At 37.9% G+C, this 19244-nt stretch overlaps 1 protein-coding gene across 1 annotated transcript; it reads right to left on the reverse strand.

The window, feature by feature from the left end:
• Positions 1-8387: 8387 nt before the first annotated feature.
• On the reverse strand, positions 8388-14942 carry lta (lymphotoxin alpha (TNF superfamily, member 1)). The gene is made up of 6 exons (XM_032519021.1): positions 14810-14942; positions 12322-12445; positions 11466-11517; positions 11266-11277; positions 11074-11106; positions 8388-9541 (listed from the first exon to the last, which is right to left on the reverse strand). Exons 1-6 carry the CDS (start codon positions 14866-14868, stop codon positions 9189-9191), a joined length of 633 nt encoding a protein of 210 aa, XP_032374912.1. The 5' UTR covers positions 14869-14942; the 3' UTR covers positions 8388-9188.
• Between the last annotated feature and the right edge of the window lie 4302 nt (positions 14943-19244).

Raw genomic sequence — 19244 nt, forward strand, 5'->3', positions numbered from 1 at the left:
TGTGTGTGTGTGTGTGTGTGTGTGTGTGTGTGTGTGTGTGCGTTTGTGTGTGTGAGTGGGTGTGCGTGTGGGTTTATGTGTGCGTGTGGAGGAACTGTCTTATTCCAACATGCAAATGCAAACCAGCCACAAGTTGTTGCAGGATGAAATCATTGTCATCATCATCATGTGCACCCACATGACATGACACACACACACACACACACACACACACACACAAAAACAAACAAACAAATAGATACATTGCTTTTGTACAGTTCCCCCTGCTCACCCACCCACTACTTCTCGATTATTCATAAGAAGAATCACCAAATGAAGTTCGTGGTTAGCATATCCGGTGACCTCAGACTACAAGCTCCATTCCCAAATAAATTTTTTCATAATGACTATGAAAGGGATTACAGAAGACATTAGTCATCTTTAAGTAAAATGGTCGGAACTAAATGTAACACAACACACATCTACAAACTACAATTTAGTTAGAAGAATCAAACTGGCTCGTTGAACTCCCTTACATTTAAAATTTAAAAAAAACTTCACAGCAGTGTTGGAATTTGTGTTTGCACATAAATGCACATTATTTAAGCGTTTTATGATAATGTGAACAAAATTCCATGTTTTAGGAGAGTGTGTCTTTAATCCTTGGACACATTTTAGGGTCTGAAAATCTTTGGAACAACAAGTTATTGTATCTTGGATTGATAACAGAAGCAATTGGGTTAAATAATTATCCGTATCTCTGTAAAAGTACACTGGCTGGCTACAATAAACCTTGCAGTCTTAAACAATGGATAGACGTTTTAAAGGATATACTGTATTTGCAATGGAAAGACTGACATTTTCCCTGACATTTTACCCTACCCAGGAAATGGGAGAAATGAATCCCTTTAACTGCAAACAATGAGGACGCTGTCATATCTGGATCTGGATAAATGAAGACACAATAAAGACACAAAGTCAGCAGGCCAAGAAATGTAAACCACACTCGCTTCCCGTTCTTTACTGATGTTTCTCTCTCTTTCTTTTGTAAAACACACAAAACTTTTTCTAAATAAAAACATAATAACCATAATATATGTCTTATGTGTTCTGCCATCACCACCTCTTTCCTTAATTTTTATAATGCTGTACAAAAATGTCTCCCAGCTGACAAAAAAACACAATTTCCCAGTTAGAGGTCATCTGTAATATGTAACTCCCAAACTCCCACACGATTCCACCAAGAGACAAATACCTCTTTTCATGGAGCCGGGGGAATATAAACCTGGTAACTAACCCTCCGCAGTTCGAGCCCTCATATCTCAGTGCCCTTTCCTTTCTCTGCTGTGTGCCTGAATCATTATCAGTCCTCTTCTAATCATTTAGTGACATATTGGCCAAATGTAACTCCCCCTGCAATATCTGGAACCCTTTGAAAAATCCCTATTTTGTTCTTTGATAATTTTGCTTGTGCATTGCCTCATGAAATCCCAGGATTGTGCGGTCATCACGCAGTGAAGCTTAAACACAATACAGATTACATCATGGCAGGAAGGAAAGGATGGCGGAAAGAAAGGCGGAAGGAGGATTACGAAGCCAAGGAGGGAGGAAGCAGTAAAGGAAGGAAACTCATTTTTAAATAAAGTGTTGCAGTGTGCAGGCTTAGGGGAGCTGTTGATGTGTGATGGAATAAACTGGGTCAAAATGAGGTTTTACTACTAATGCAAGGTGGCTTTTGCTGAGAGCAAAGGTTTGTAGGCCACCAGACAATGGAGTCTCGTGGCCTACAAACCTTTGCCTCCAAGAAATTACACTTTACCTACTATTAGGTGTTTTACCTCAATGTTTTCCACCTGTATCAGTCCCTTATTTACTGTAAAAACCAATAGATTAGATTTGGTGCCTATCTGAATCTGGGATCTGTGTGTGTGTCTGTGTGTGTGCGTGCGTGTGTGTGTGTGTGTGTGTGTGTGTGTGTGTGAGAGAGAGAGAGTTGGTGTACAGGTGTGTTATGTGCGATCATGTTGTCAGTTCATTGCCACATGTGGTGCATGAACCACCAATGTGCACACATGCATGCTACATAGAAAAAAACCACATATACAAACACACACACACACACACACACACACACACACACACACACACACACACATTATAAATTACTTATTGCTGATAAACTATTGTTTATTCATTGGTATACATTATACATTGGTAATTCATAATGTGTTCTTTACACCACTCATTTTCCTAATCACTCTCCATGCCTCAGATAACTGTTTCTCTTCCAATTTTGTTATAGTATTGTCTCCAGTATGTATGTTTTGCCGACCTTATTGTTGTATGCACCATAGCTTGTGCTGTTTTATATTGCACCAATGCATCCAGTGTGTGGTGAGCCATAAGCTGCCTAAACTTTCTGTTTCTCTTTTTAATTGCTTCAATGCTATTTTTATCCCACCATGGCACACTCTATCTATTTTCCCTTCCTACACTCTTTGGAATAGTTTTTTTCCCCGCTGGCTGTAAATAAGCTGCAACCAAATTTTTATTGACTTCCTCTGCATCTGTCATATTATCTTCTACTAGATTCACTTAATACTTGGAACGCATCCAAAATCACCTTTTGCCAGTTTCCATCTAGGTGTTCTCTCATTCCTTCAAGACTTATCATTTACTCTCACCAAACTGCTCTTTTCTGTCCATACTCCAATTTCAATTGATTCATGTTCTTTTTTATATTAACTTAATTATAATCCAACCTGTTTTCTTTTTCCAAATTATTAAATGTGTTAATATGTATGTACCAAAACAAAGCGAAATACTAGTAAGTGCTACTTACCTGGAATTAAATCTCTTCTCATCCTTCAACAAAACAACAAAAGGAATTCCAGAAATTTAAAAAGTAAAGATTTAGTAAACTTTTTCTCATCAGGTAATGTACATTGCAATTTCTTCCATCTATCTTATCCAGCCATATGGCTTTCCATTGTTGCAAACTATCCCCACAACAAAATCAATAATGTTCCATTTCGTAATATCTTAACATTCTTAACTGCACCCAGCCCCTCATGTATTGCTTATGTCAGCTTAACCGGGTTTTCATTCACCCAACGACACACTGTCTTGGCAAAGTTTAATGCTCACTTTGTGCTCTTTACTCTGCCTTGCTCAGTTTCCTTTATGCTGCCGGTGTCTTTCAGTCATGTTGTATTGTTTATTTTGCATTTTCCACGTTTGACCACTGGCCCACAGTATTCCAACCATCATCCTACCTTCTTCCCACTTCCCTTTCTACAATCTCACTTCCTGATCCGTCACTTGCATCTACCCTCTCCTGTGCATCTCCAGCCCGGGCCACCATGCTGCCAAAACTGAGCTATCTCGCATAGTTTTCTGGTATCACAAAGCTAGCTTCCTTTCAACCGTCTTATGTCGACGGCCATACATGTACCGGTATATTGCATAAACTTATATAATGATATGGTATGTTTAGAGGATTAGCATATATCAAAACATAAGAAATAAAGAGCAGTGGACAAAACATCTAAACAAAGAACATGACAAAGCACAGAAGGCCATCATTGTAGACAATCTTAGACTTAAAATGGTCATGGTTTTGGTTTTCTGTTGTAGTTTTTCCTGTTTTCATGCTGTCTCCTGTATTCTCTGTTGCGTTTTACACTTCTCATCCATGTGTTTGTTCCTTGTTACTTCCTGCCCTGTGTTTTCCTGCCTCTGTGATTGTCTGCCCTGCACTGATGTGTTCCACCTGTTCTTCAGCCCTCATGTCACCTGTCCCTCATTTTACCCTTGTTATCTTGTGTATTTAGTTTTTGGGCTTTCTTTCTCTCTTGTTGGTTCATTGTCTTCCCTCCCTGCCATTCCCTGTGTCTCTTCTTCTTGGTGGTTTCTTTCCATTTGCGTCTTTTGGGTTGTGTGAGTGGTTTTTTGGATTTTGGTTTATCTTTATTGTACCTGCCTGGCTTCCTCAGGACACCTCAAGTTGTAAGTCTTTTGTCAAAATCCTCAAATCTGACTTTGTGGGTTCAAGCCTCACATTCTTGACACAAATAACATGCAATTTTATTTATAGTATCAAATCATACCAGCAGTTATCTCAAGACACTTCACAGAGAGCAGGTCTAGACCACATTCTATAATTTATAAAGTCCCAACAATTCTGGTTATTCTCCCTAGAGCAAGCATGGTGCGACAGTGCGATCATGTGCAGTGGTGAGGAAAAACTCCCCTTTCACGAAGAAACCTCAGTCAGACCCAGGCTCTTGGTAGGCGGTGTCTGACGGTGCCAGTTGTGGATGTGATGCACAGTGGCAATAACAATCACAACAAAGAAAATGGAACCGTGACTAAAAGATGGCAGTGGTAGTCCATGTTATGGCAGAGTGCTCCAGGGCATTACAGTATGTAGTGTGGCACAGCAGAGCATAGCAGGACCATGTGTCCTCTGTGTGGAACAGTTTCAGTTAAATCCAGACAGATGTAAGACTGCATTTACAGTGTGATGTAGAAGTTAGTATCAAGGGCAAAGTTTACGATCTTTGACGTTTTGTAGGCTGCAGAGCATGCAACATCTTTCTCGGTTTCACCTCTATTGCTGGCCTTTTGCAGAAGTTGCTGATGGAATTGCCTTGCTAAGGCTACCCCAACAGTACATTTGAGGGAAGCGGTCTGAAAGCATTGGTTACAGATGTACCTGTTTCTTGTGATTCAAATGTCACATTCCAGTCCTAGGTCCACTTCTCTAATCTTTTGTGCATGGATTCCTGCATTTCATAGATTTCTAGTAAGTCTATTTCTCATGTTGCCTTGTTGATCTTTGTTGCCAGAAGGTTTGAACTTTGTTGCAGCAAAGTAACAAATGTGTGTTGCCTTTGCAAATTATGCAGTAGCTGAAAGTAACTTAATCCACATTTTTTAAAAACACCTTTTTCACACTTGCCAAGCTATTGCTATTTATTCTTAGACACCATCCCATGATATGCAGTTGGTTCAAAATGAGCACTCACATGTGACTAAATATTCAACAAAAAATAATAAAAAAAAATACACAGAAAACAACATACTGGAATTAAGGAAGTAGTCTACATCTTATTATGACTTCAAGTCAGATGACATCGTCACTGACGTGACAGAGGAAGTGATGAAAAACGCCCCCCCCCCCTCCCCCCTTTCTTTTGTAGTATTGCAGTCCGTTTTATCAGCTGCAATAATAAAATGCTGCTTACAGGTCAATGTGTGTAATTATAAAAACACAATTGAACACTACACACATACACTTGTAGGCTATATTCTTTAAATACTATTTATGTTCTGAAGCTTTAATCTTGCATATTTAACTAATATCTACTGTCCCAGTTTTAAATAAATAAATCTCAAATCTCAAGTAAAATTCTGGATAAAAAAAACCTTCATTTAATGGAGTATTTTTTGAAATGTTGCTACTTTGATTTAACCCTTGAGTTGTCTTCCTGTTGACCATACAACTTTTCTTTCTGGGTCAAAATTTAATTTTTTTTTTTGTCAACATTGTTTTTTTTCAACACTTTAGTGCTTTAACTTGTTTCTTTATCTTGTCCCCTTATCTGATGTTTGATTTATTTATTTATTTATTTTAGTGTTTCTGTGACTAAACCAGACACATGTCTGTTCCTCTGTGAAACCAAAAATGTCAACAGAGCCTTGGCTTAAAGCCCACACAAATGACAAGCCAGACAAGCTACAAAGGAACAAGTTAACAAAAGAAGTATTGAAAAGAATGTGTGAGGAAGTTAGCAGCCCAGTAGATACCTGTTGGAGGTGATGTTATGCTCCCTGCTTTCTCTAAATCCTGATGTGATCAAAGTGGCCCACACGTCCACAGGGACAGTGTGGGCGTCACACAAAAGGAATCTTTGCCAGGTCATATAAAGTAAAATAGGTCCTGTTCCTTAAGTATTGGCAACAAAGTAGTTCAAATCACACAGTAATCAAAGCACATCAACTTCTGAGATATTAAGTCAACTCCCGTGCTGCATGTAAGTGTGTTTTTGGGTAGATCCGGCATTTAAGAACGTCCATCTTTGTGAGAATTTATTTAAATTATGGGGCACCTCTCGTCTGTCAAACCCTCTTGGTCCCAGGCATGGAGAAGGACGTGACATCTGAAATTGTGTATGCCAGAGACGATATGATCAGAATACGATGATGATAATGATGATCCCACGCTACTTCACAATGTCATCATTCCTGCATCTAATGTTTTGATTCAGAGACCCCTGGTGGTGATTTTCAACCATGGGTCCTGGTGCTGGAGATGGGTCCCAGCACCAGAGGGGGCCCAAGCCTGGAGCTCTGCAACGGCATACTATAAATTAGTATAAAAGTATCTCCCCAACTACAAGATTGATTGCCATTAAACTGTACTTCACATTTATCATTCCCAGCGGATGTTTAGCACTGACTTTGTTGAATCCTCTTGTTGCACCTCCATGAAGTTGATTTGTGGTTTTCAGTTAAATGTCTTGACAACTTTAGAGGAACTTACTTAGGTTACTTTTGGTCCAGCCATTTATGTCGCCCTCAGGATGAATTGTAATAACTTGGTGAAATATCAAACTATGGATTATGACCACATAGCTTACCTGACTTTAGTGCTAATTAGCTAATGTTAGCATGTTAACACAATAAACTCAAGAGGGTGAACACAGTAAACATAATACCTGCTATACCTCAGCATAGCTGTGTCCAAAATCCCTCCCTTGCTCTCAAGTTTCTACAGAACACACACTCAATATTTTACTAAATTCTGAGCAGTGAAATTGAGAGGTGAGACACTATAGATGGAATTTGTGAGCACTGTGTGTATAAATATATATCTATCTATATATCGCTGAAATTTGGACATGTAAATAAACTAAACTGGCAAACAGTGCAAATAACTACATACTGTAAGCACATCATCTGATAAATTTACTTGCATAGCTGTGGATTAGGTGTCACGTCTCAGTCAGAAGGTTGAGGTTCATTCCCTGGCCCTGCGGTCCCATGTCAAAGTGTCCTCGTGCAAGACAATGAGCCCTGAACTGTTCCCGATGCTGAGCTAACTGTGTGTGATGTTTATCTGATGAGCAGGTGGCACCTTGTATGGCAGACTCGGAACAAGTATATGAATGTGAGTGAATGGTGACTGTAGTCAGTTAAAACGTATTGAGTAGACAAGCCCTATATAAATACAGTCCATTTACATTAAAATAAATAATATCACTTAAATGGGCTCTGTTTATGAGTTTTTTTTAAAGTCTTCCTTTTTGCTGGATTGATTATTGTCAGCAAATGAAATGCATCAGGAAATAACATTTCACCAATAAACAGACAATGGTTTTGGTTCATTTGCTGCAGGGACACGTCAACGTTTTAACCATCATGTTGTCCTCGGGTCAAATTGACCCATTTTCCTATATAGATGTTCTTTTCAACTACCCAAAATAACATGATTGATTTCTCACAACGCTCTTTGGAAAGTACAAATCTCTACTTTCATTAATTTTGGGGTGTCTTATTCAATTTAATAGCATTTAAAAAAACTAATTGAAGTGGTTTTCAAATAGTATTGAGTAAAAGTTGACATGTTACAGTCTAAGTATCCATCAACATACTTTCCTTTAATTTCAGTTTAAATAATTCCTAATTTCTGGTTTTCTTACTCAAACATTAAGTATAATTTCCTAAAAATGAGGTTTATTGACCATAACTTCCAAAAATAACTGCAAAGTTAGTTAATAAGTTAGTGTTACGTAGTGTTGAAAACATCAAGAAAGTGACAAACATTCAAGAAAAGTCAAAAGTGTTGGAAAAACGTAAGAAAAAGTTAAACCCTGATCAAAAAATTGATTTTCAATTTTGTCTGGAAGACAACACAAGGGTTAATTAGTGTGTAATTCAAGGACTGCAGTGCCATGGTCACACAGAAAAATACACTAACAGTTATGTATGGCTATACATTTAGACTTAGATATGTAGCACTCATTACCTGAGAGGGACCAAGATGCCTCAAAGGAGTCTGATCAGGGGGCGTTTTGAGTTCAACAATATCTGTGGATGTGTTGTGAAGGGGAAGTGGTATGACTAATGTTGCACCAAATATTTGGCTTCCTGTTCTGCACCTGTTGCTCCTGCTCGCTCAATGCAAAGTGTTTATAAAGTTGTACAGTGCAGTGTACTGTCTGTGTGCAAGCTGTTAGCCTCAAGGTAATAAGATGAGTAACCCTATAATTTGTGTTGGCAGGGTTTTTTAACAATGCTTTTGAGGTTTCTCAGGCACACGGGGTATGTCTTTGTGACTTGTGTTAAGTTTTAAATTGATTGCTAGAAAGTGTTGTCAGGTTGTGTAATGTGTTTTGTGGAAATATAGGTAAGTGTATGACAGATTTGATACACAGTACATGCAGTATTTCTTGTCGCCTCTTATTCAGGGGAAGTTGGCACCACCGTGTGGTCAGCTGGCAGCTGACAGTACACATAAAAGGCAAGAAATGAACCCAATGGCTTTCAAATACTGTAATAGTTGTTGTTATTCTTTCTTTTATTTTCCCTCCTTGAAATCAAACCACAGCAATATAATTTTCAATATCATAAATTACACAAGAACATAGCATTGAAAACAAACACATTTATGCCACAGTTACAGTTCAACAGTACATTTAATTTAAGATGCAGTTCATTTCAAATTTTACGAGACCACCGTACGCCACACAATTTCAAGAGTCAGAACCAGCTGGCATACTTAAATGTAGAGACTTTGCTAAGATTGAACTGATGCAGTATGCTGTTTTGCAAAGTTAGGTTTGTCCAACGGTCAATAGGATGTGAAGATGTGACCTTTTATTATAAGGTTTTGGTCAGTAAAATGTCTGACTGTCCTCACCCACCCTGATGGAGCTTTTAGCATTTTAGTGTTCCATGATTCACTATACCCAAAAAAATAAGATTCAGTATTGTTAAATGTCACTGAATTTCTGTGATTTTGAGTATTGCTTGGCATTAAATTTGCTGAATTAAATATCGGGCACAAAGTAATGGAAGTAATTTTAGGTGATGAACCAACCGCACATGTTTGAACATATTAGTATAGGCCTACTTATAACATAGCAGTCCAACCCCAAATTATTCTCTCTTTCATAGTAACAAATTCCTGGAAAACTGCAGTGCTAATGAAGCTGATAGGCACCCCAGAATGTCAATGTGCTATCTTTTAGAAAATCCCCTTTGATATTTAAGCTGACACTGTCTCCCGCTGTAAGGCTGACAGTCTTGGCCACCCACACGGTGCCCTCTGTTGTGTTTGGGAAGGTCCCCTCAACCAGTGTCTTCTGTTTTCTGCCAAGGGTGGCATTTCTTTTCAAAGTCACTAATTTGGTTTGACTTTCCTTAGGCTTGTTGAAGGTGACCTGGGCGTAGATAAAGTAGAGGCCGCTGTCATTGCAGTGGATGGAGTCGTTCAGCAGGACGAGGGAGCAGGAGAGACATCTTGGTAGTGTGACTTGCCAGTGATTGTCCATAGCTGTGAGATACAGTGTTTGGCAAACTTTACTTCAGTTACTCTGCGATAAAAACATTTTCACATCACCATTTGAACTTTAGGCGGTGACATGACAATGAGTTACATTTACAGTAGTTTATACAATCCAACAATGTACTCTTTGAAACATTTAAATTTGCACCTCAACTTGAACTAAGACATCAGGTAAAAAAAAAGATCTTCAAATTATTGGCTAATTTCCTTCAATTTGGCAGACCAGGCATCCCCTGACAAAATGTGTGATAATGTCTTTTGATGTGGGGTGTGATTGTACCTAAAGTCGGTGCAGCCCACATTACAGCTCTGTGTCGGGTTTGTGGAGGTTTTAGGAACCCACTTCAGAGGAAAAATGCAGTGTGTGTGGGGGGAGGAACACAATGCATGAGACTGGAAACATGACAGGGCTGGATTTTCTCAGACTGTGTGTGTGCATTCAGACACATTGTGTGAATGTAGTATACGTTTATCTCTCAGATGTAGTAGTTGGCAAATAAATACTGCTCAAGTTTAAAAGTAGATAAGCTGGTAGTACAACTTTTATTTACAAGCAATTGCTGAAATATGTGACAAAATCTTTTTCCACCTGAGCCCCACCAAATTCAAACCAGTGAGAAAACGAGGACAAAAACAGAAACAAATAAACTGTTGTAACTTTGGTAGAGAAATGTATGTTCATGTAGGACCTCTTTGCTCAAAGCAAGAAGCTGATTCAGGGTTTTAACCACAATGAAGAAACTTAACAGGACCCTGATAAACCCAGTGAGATCTATTTCTTTTGTCAATCTCATTTAAAAATATCGGCTAAGACTGAAAATTACGAGTTTAGTTTTTGAAGCAGTTGCTTCCCCTCAATCTGCTATGGCATCATTTGTTTCACTTATAGACTTCCTATGTTTCTCATAATGACTTTGTCTGAACTTGTTGCAGCTGAAATTGGTAGTAGGCGTCAAGTAGTTTTTCTATGCTGCACAATGCACAATGACAGCAAGAGGGATCAGTCAGGCCTCGTACTCAAAACACATCTTGCATTTTGGTCAATTGAGACTTCTTTGGGCAAGAAAGTGGCATAGCTGTTTTTGTATTGTAGTTTTTTTTGTGTGACCATTAAAAGTCAGTGAAAAAAGACATCCTTAGCAAGAAGCACTTGCTCTTTGAGGTTTTAGGCACTGACAAGAAACCCAGCACTGATTATTGATGGTTTACAAAGTCAAACAAAAATTCTGCTGTCACTGGTAACTCAACTTAACTTGCCATCTCATTGCTTGGGCTTGACCATTTCTTTTGTAGAAACCTCAACACAAACAACATAACTTAAGAATGCAAAATGAAGGACTGAGGATTTAAAAATACAACGTATGTCACCAAAGACATTTAAGATTTGCCCTCAAGCTCATAACAATATAACCACAGACAAGAGTAAAGTATTAGTGCTATCTAAAACACATCAATGAACCACACAAGAAGAAGAGATGAGAGGTAATCTGAATATTAACCAGAAGCGGAAGTGTACTCACACTTTTGTAGCTGGATGTGTGAGAAAGAGGATCCTGAAAACAAAATGATTGAAGTTATTTGAGGATTCAATAACTGTGGAAACGTGCACCATGCTTTTTACATTTTGAGTTGTCCACTATTATTTTTTTAGTTTTTGTCATTTATTATAAAGGTTTAAGATGTGAGTAGTAAAAAAAAAAAATCTAACTTACCTTTATAGGGAGCTGCAATAATGTTAAATGCAAAAGAAAGGTTTTGAGTCAAATCCATCTTATTCATGTAAATTTGGCATGTTATGTTTTTATTAAAATCCTCATACTTTCCTAATTTGATATGTTTATACAATATTACGTTTCTTTGAAAGGCATCAATTGAAGTGAACAGTGGAACTTGACATTAAATCAATGATTACCTATTAGACCTGTTGGTTTGACGGTTTCTGGCTTCAGTGTAGAGACTTCTCCCTAGAAAAAATACAAAACAACCGTTGTCTTCTGCATCATCATCACAATCATTGACATCATCCGTGCAACGTTGTCGTTGCACTGGAAACGGAGAACTACGGATTGCATTTTTTGTCCAGTGAAAAACGTGTCTCCAAAACAACTTTTCCACAAACTTGGTGTAAAATTAGCATTTATTAGATGATTCATCAGGTTTTGGAAGGGTTTTTATAAGGTAGGAACTCCTTTAATTGATTGGTAAATATAAAAATGACAGAAGCCAGAGTTAACTTTCCTTCCTTTGCAGTAAATACAACTTTATGTCAAAGAGGTTTTAAAATTCCCAGATACTTTTTGTGGTTGTGGTTTATTGTGATGTTTGTATTGAATCACATTACTGTATAATTTATTGTGTCAACCCCTTGTGGACAAATGCTACACTGAGACACCTACAGATTATCCCTATGTCATACACAGCTCTGATCCAGGTGCTGGATCCTGTCCGTCTTGATGTCGCTGCCACCTAGGGGCACACACTGGGTGTCTTCACTTACAAAATAAAACCAAACTTTTAAAGACAAATGTTTTTGAAATTAAGACAGAGATTAGATAGGAAGTGCTTTGTGATAGCGTAGAACACATTCAAAAGCTATTTTCTTTGCATGTTTTAATATCATTCACACATTACTTTTAAACCTTGAACTTAACTATTTTTTTATGTGACATCATAAGAATCACACAAGTAGAATTTCACAAGCACAGGTGAGACATGACTTCACAATTCCATGTGTACTGTATCTTTTCTCCTGTGACAGATGTACTGACCTCAGTTGACTTTGGTTTGATTGAAATCAAAAGTGCAGCCATGACCACCATGGCCACAGTGAGGATGCCACACCACACCTGCAGCAGCAGATACTTATTAGAGGACCTCGACTGACCCTCCATTCTGTTGTGCACACACACACACACACACACACACACACACACACACACACATACACACACACACACACAAAATAAATAAATAAATAAATGAACTGTTGTAACTTTGGTAGGGAAATGTGTGTTCACGTAGGACCCCATCACTCACAGCAAGAAGCTGTTTCAGGGTTTTAACCATAATGAAGAAACCTAACAGGACCCTGATAGACCCAGTGAGATCTATTTCTTTTGTCAATCTCATTTAAAAATACCAGTAAAGACTGAAAATTAGGACTTTGGTTTTTGAAGCAGTTGCTTCCCCTCAATCTGCTGTGACATCATCTGCCTCACTTACAGACAGTTGGCATTTGTAGTAGGCGTCAAGTCACAAGTCCCAATGACAGTAAGAGGGATCAGTCAGGCCTCACACTCAAAACACATCTTGCATTTTGGTCAGTGAAAACTGACTAGACAAATGTTGAAATGAAGACAATGATTAGACAAGATGTGCTTTTTGATGGCATAAAACACATTCAAAAGCTACTTTCTTTGCTCGTTTTAATATCATTCACACATTACTTTTAAAACTTGAACTTAAATGTTTTTTCATGTGACATCATAAGAATTAAACAAGCAGCAGGTACTTATTGGATGTCCTTGACTGACCCTCCATTCTGTCACTCACACACACAAACACACACACACACACACACACACACTTAATTAGTTTTCTCATATATTTGAAGAACTTGTATTGATTTTGAATATTCCCTGGAGGCTGGACATAATGTTTTGAAACCCACATTTGACTTTTTGACATCTTGACCCATCTGTATCCAATTATTTTGTTTCGTGAATAAATTGTCACAATTCAGTTCCACCAAAGTGACATTTCCCCTCTAAACATCTCTAAAGGTTTAATTCAAACAATAGTTTTGATGACCAAAAGACGTAGACTTACCCAATGTTTTATAAAAAAAAGGCAAAGATTGGAGACATATCTAATAATAATAATAATAATAACAACATATGTAGTGTATGAAACTAAATCATTGACAAGGGCCGTTTTACTCTGAAGACTACTTTTTTATTGTGAAACTCACATATGTTGCTGATGAAACTGATAAAAAGATATCTCATTGCCAGTGGCTCCCTTCGCTTTTAGCATTTTATCTTAATTTGGTAAAGTATATGTTTACATGGCTGAGGGGAATAATGGTCAAAACTCACAAAATCCGACTCAGGTTGTAAAACAAAGTACTGCCCTTAAACCTCTAAAATGAGCTTTTTATGTTAAGAATTTGACTTGACAAGTATGTAAACTAGATTACACACAGCAACAGGGCCACATGTATCAGATGTATTACACACAATGCATTATGGGTAAATACCCCCAGCTAGCAGGATTTAGTAGCGTAGGAGTAGGGTTTTTTTTTGGTCCTACACAGAGCAACATGTCAGTGTACAGTTATTGGTTTGGTTGTTTATTTGTAATGACAAAGACTGAAACTCTTCAGAGACTGCTGAAATTCCACTGACAATTATCTGTAAAGTTGCTGCCCATCAAACTCAAAACTTTTAAACAAGAATGTTACAGTGGTCTATTTCCTGTGGCATACTTTGCTTACTGCCCAAGCACGTTGCTCTGCTTTACATTCCACTGTATATAATGTATGATAACAAGTGGGTGTAACATATTTTATGTGAAACAGCATGACAGAGTTAGACAGTGAAAGGACTAGTTAAAATTTAGTCAGTCATGCATCATTGTATTAGGTGACAAATATGGTAAAATTACTTTTTTGCCCTTTTCTGTTAAAGTATAAGCGACATTTCTGTCCAAGACTTTATCATTTTTCATGTAACTGCGTTTAGTGGATTCATCAAGTATGAGATTCTATACCACATCACCGTGTCCCATAAAGTTTAAGCACTATTTGGTTAATTACTCAGTATATAAATCCAAACCTGTATCTGAAAAAGTCTCGTTAATTGTGGGGTTTTTTGCCCCTTCTGACTAGGGAAATGGGAAAGTTTGATGTCCAAAGATGTGCACGTTTGAGAACTTAAAATTTCAAATTGTACCAAAACCATGTAATATTTTCAACTTGTTATCATAATTCCACAAAGATATTGTGGAAATACTGTACTAAAATGAAGAAGAAGAAAAAAATCACATCCTTGAACATAGTCCCCACATAACTTGCATAGTTTGGGAATTTCAACATCTATAGTATAGAGAAAAAAAGTATAGCAGTTATGACTTTACCTACAGATGAACACATAATAAAGCCTAGTATTGTCAGAGATTTCACCGAAATGTAAAACAATATTTTAACACACATTTATTAAGAGAGGAACTAAATATACTCACTAAATCTTGACTCACCCAGTGTATGCTGCACTTTCAGTGTCAAAGTATTTCTGCTGCTCTTCTCTGAGAGACATGTCTGGTTGACAGGGTTTTCCCTTTTACATTGGCCATGAAAGAGAGATGTTTTTTTTCCTCCTCTATAGAGAGAGAGAGTGTGAAAGAGAGAGAGTTGTGGTTGGACCGAGAAGAGGAAGGAGGCTGTGGTGTAGGTAGCTCCACTTGTGGATGGCAAAGTGTATTGCATGCAGTACCACATATTGGATTAATGAAACCAATGGCAGTTTCATATTTTATAACTTTGATGTGGAAACAAATGGGCGCCTTGAACTACCCTTAAGTGAGAATGACAGTAAAATGTTTTGAAGTAAATTATTAAGTTTAAGTATGTTGTTCCCAGGGCCATCCAGTTCTTCAATACCACACAAAGGGTGAGGGGAGAAATTGACCGTTCAGCATGAGGCTGTCTCTCTCAGCCTCTACCTATATATCAATTTGTCTACTTTACAACTTATTCCCTGTTATATATTGTTTTTATTCTTATTTAATCAGTCAGTTTACAGGTTATCATGTTTATATTCAATACTCATAGTTAATGTTTATTTATGATCTACTGCACTGTTCAATCCCTACACTGTTCACTTTTACACACAGTCTACCATGTTACCTTACCTTATCATGGTCACTGCATTCCAGAGAGTGATTTTTATTTTTATTTGGAAAAGAATGTGGTGCAACCCCCTCGCTGAAACCTTCACTGATACACAGTGTTTGTGGTGGGTGGTTTGTGATTTCCCACGTTTACAGGTCACTGTCAGTGGTTAACACCTAAACAAGTATGACTGGGATTTTTTCTTCACACCATGCATTTGATATGAATTAAGCTGATTTGTGATGAGGAAATGCACTCTAATGTTTTGCCTGAATGAAAGACCCAATACCAAAATCAGCTGAACACATGTTTACATTATGTAGTACACTTAAAGTCAGAAGGGTTAATTAAACAGTAAATTTCAGCTTCAATGGCTGGAACATCACCCAATTTTGATTTGACAAATTACTTGAATCTAAATTCTATCAAAACTAACTGTCCAAAACAGTTCCTTACTTGCCAAGTCCTATTGACAGCTCCAACTTGGAACTCTGTGTTAGGCAGATACATCTGTCTAGCTGGCCTAACAACTGTCACATGACAAATAGCTTGTACATGGAAAGCACCTCATTTTATATAAAAATATCTTTTTGACTTTGTAGACATAGCCAGCACGGAACACCGGGCTGGGAACATGAACCAAGCCAACCTGCTTCTACTTTTAGCCACAGACTGAAAGCAGTCTTATTCCAGCTAGAAAGTTAACAGTTCAGAGTTACCAGTGTTAGATAAAGATAACATTTTATTTCTTGAATGCTGTTTTGACCCCAGTGTGGAATGGGTTGTTGGTATAAGGAACAAAGTTACAGTATTTTAAATGTAGATGTAGACATCAGGATGAGAAGTCTTTGTGTAAAAACAGTAGTGAAAGTTGCAGTTGAAAACACTAAGAGGGTCAATTTCCATTTCACTTTACCTTTTTGGTTTCATGCTCCATGGGACATCCCCAGCTAACCAATGTATGTTTGCTGGGATTATGTAAATGTCACCAACATTCTCCTACCTTATCTATGTCAAGCATGTCCACACAAACAAACACACATGCACACCTACACAAGTGAAATAAAAGACATGTAGGCTGGGTGTGGGCTGTTGGGTGCTGTCCCTACTCAAAACAGCAAAGGGAAAAAACGGTTTGCTGTTGTATCCTGCACATCTTACCTGTAATATATAGGTGTTTGATAAAAACACCGGTACCATTCCTTTTTTTTCCCACGCTTGTCAACATAATTTCCCACCATGGTCAGGTGCAATAGGCAAAAGTAATATGAATGGAGGACAAACTAAGCTCTGCCTTTATGAGATTTGACACAAAATAAATACATGCAGTAAGGTCAATGTGGTTAAAAATAAATAACTGTTTACCCCAAGACCAGGGGTTAATTAAAAGTACTAATACCACTCTGTGAAAATACTCTGTTACAAGTAAAAGTAAAAAATTCAGTTGATTGGACATGGTTTGGAAAGGCACACACCTGTCTATTTAAGGTCCCACAGTCAACAGTGCATGTCAGACCACAAAAAAAAGCATAAGGTTGAAGGAATTGTCTGCAGAAAGAGGTGGAAAAGAGGTGCAAAGAGTATATCTCCAACCTGGCCTGGGAACGCCTCTGGATCCCCCAGTCGGAGCTGGTTGATGTGGCTCGGGAAAGGGAAGTTTGGGGTACCCTGCTGGAGCTGCTGCCCCCGCAACCCGATACCGGATAAGCACATGAAGATGGATGGATGGATGGATGGATGGATGGATGGATGGATGGATAGTACTCAATGTTGAAAAATCCTCACATTTCAGAAACTGGAAACGATCCAAACAGTTCTGTTAATCAACTAAGTGTTTAATGGTCTAATCATTTGAGCTGGAGTTGTAGGCCATCATATTATTGAGTAGTTTAATTCATAATAAAACGTTGTACTTTATAAACTGCATGTATTTTTTGTGCAAAAATACAATGCAATATTTCTCTTTGAAATTTAGTGGAGTAGAAGTACAAAGTGGCATGAAAACAAAAGACTCAAGAAAACTACCTAAAATCTGTACTTCAGTAAAATACTAGCCCAGTAGTAAATGTACTTAGTTACATTCCAACACTGCTAGTTTGAGGTCCTTAGCCATCATGTCAAAGTTCAGTTCTGCCCAACACACACGTTATGTCACACCATTTAGTCCCACAGACCTCACCGTTCTGATTGTGTGGTCCCACACATCGAGGCATTGATGGTCCAAGTACGTGCTTTATTATAAGAACAATAGAATGAACAGTAAACGGCGAACTAGTAAGCATTTCTCTTATAAACATTAAAGGTGCCCTGCCACACAAAACCGTTTTACTTTGCTTTTTTTTAATGTGTTAGGTCCATGTGTGTTTGTGTTATGTCGTGAATTTGAAAATGAACTGCTGCCTTCTCTGTCAACTCTAGCCACTGAAAAGAAATAAGCGGAGAAATCCGGCCGATTACAACAGCTGGTCAGTCTGATGTCATGTTGCCATTTCATCAACAACACAAGTAACTGTCATCAGATTTGATTGAAATGTTGTTAAATCCTAAAGAAGACAATGACAAGAAGATGTGTGTGGAGCACGAAAAAAAAAAGGTTGGCTTTTCAAATTTTGCTTTAATTTGTTTATTATCTACATCTTTTTTTATGATATATGTTCACATGCCATAATACAGTGGTGGAAAACCAAAGTCTCTCAGTTTGGACAGTATTCATTTGTATAATTCATTATTTACTCTGGCAATCCTTTTACTCAAGTTTCCATCAATTAACACCCATATGTGGACAAGGTATTTTCTGCAACAGATTTATGATTGGAATTTGGAATACCCCTACTGAAAACTTTGTATATTGTATGTTTAACCTTCAGTTTGCAGAATGATGTACAGCTATGTGAAGATTTTGCAGACATTCCTGTTCGGAAGGTGGAAGGTTTCTCTGTGCTCACCTTTAATCAGACTTAAGGCATGTACATACAGGATGATTTTGTGACATTGCAGTTTCTCTAGAAACCAATCAAGGTCCAGTATGCAACTTACACAATCGTATGAGATGTGAAAATGTTAAATCTCTAGTGCACATATACTGAGAATGGACTTTTCAGTGAAGTAGGAGACATCTTGTGGCTTGCAGTTAAAATTTTAAAACAAAAGATATTAGCATATTCTGGATTCTGTTTGGTTTGTATTTTATGAAAACGCAGGTGTGATTAGTTACTTTAAAGATTTTACATTGTATGATCAGCATACAGTATAAAATACACAACCTGGTCTCACGCCAGTTTGTAAAATGGTCACGTTGTTTTTGATTCATTGATTCGTGCACATGTTACGATTTTCTTGGGCTGCAACCCGGTCTCACACCAGTTTGGCTTGTGACCCTTTACAATAAAGCAGTGTCCAGTTGGGGGCCCTGTCATGTTCCAGATGTCTATAAGTTGTACGTAGGGTCACCAAAGTGATTTTCACTCTGAACTTTCAGTTTCAGTTAGATAACTTTTGAACCATCTAGCACACAGCTGCGCAGATTTTCATGTCTAAATACATCAGTTTATTTTGATGAGCATTACTAAATAATACATACCCAAGTGAAGCGTTATAATAGAGATTGTTGTTAACTGTTGATGTCACTGACTGCAGGTTAACCTTAGTAGCTAGCTACTATCTAGCTAGTATCACATGATTACAACAGACTGTCTATCCAGATGGTGAACAGCCAGACTCAGCAGACTAGTTGGACTTGTTGGACTATTTGGACTAGTTGGACTAGTCAAAGTAGTCATGCTACTTCATGCATGAACGCAC

This window comes from Etheostoma spectabile, chromosome 6 (assembly GCF_008692095.1).
Source record: "Etheostoma spectabile isolate EspeVRDwgs_2016 chromosome 6, UIUC_Espe_1.0, whole genome shotgun sequence".
Classification (NCBI taxonomy): domain Eukaryota; kingdom Metazoa; phylum Chordata; class Actinopteri; order Perciformes; family Percidae; genus Etheostoma; species Etheostoma spectabile.

What these genes read in the sequence shown, in the direction of transcription:
- lta (XM_032519021.1), bottom strand. Translation starts at nt 14,868, where the DNA reads ATGTCTCTCAGAGAAGAGCAGCAGAAATACTTTGACACTGAAAGTGCA. An exon ending in GAAAGTGCAGCATACACTGG is followed by an intron (nt 12,446 to 14,809) that starts GTGAGTCAAGAT and finishes TGTGCACAACAG; the next exon opens with AATGGAGGGTCAGTCGAGGT. An exon ending in ACACATCCAGCTACAAAAGT is followed by an intron (nt 9,542 to 11,073) that starts GTGAGTACACTT and finishes TGTATCTCACAG; the next exon opens with CTATGGACAATCACTGGCAA.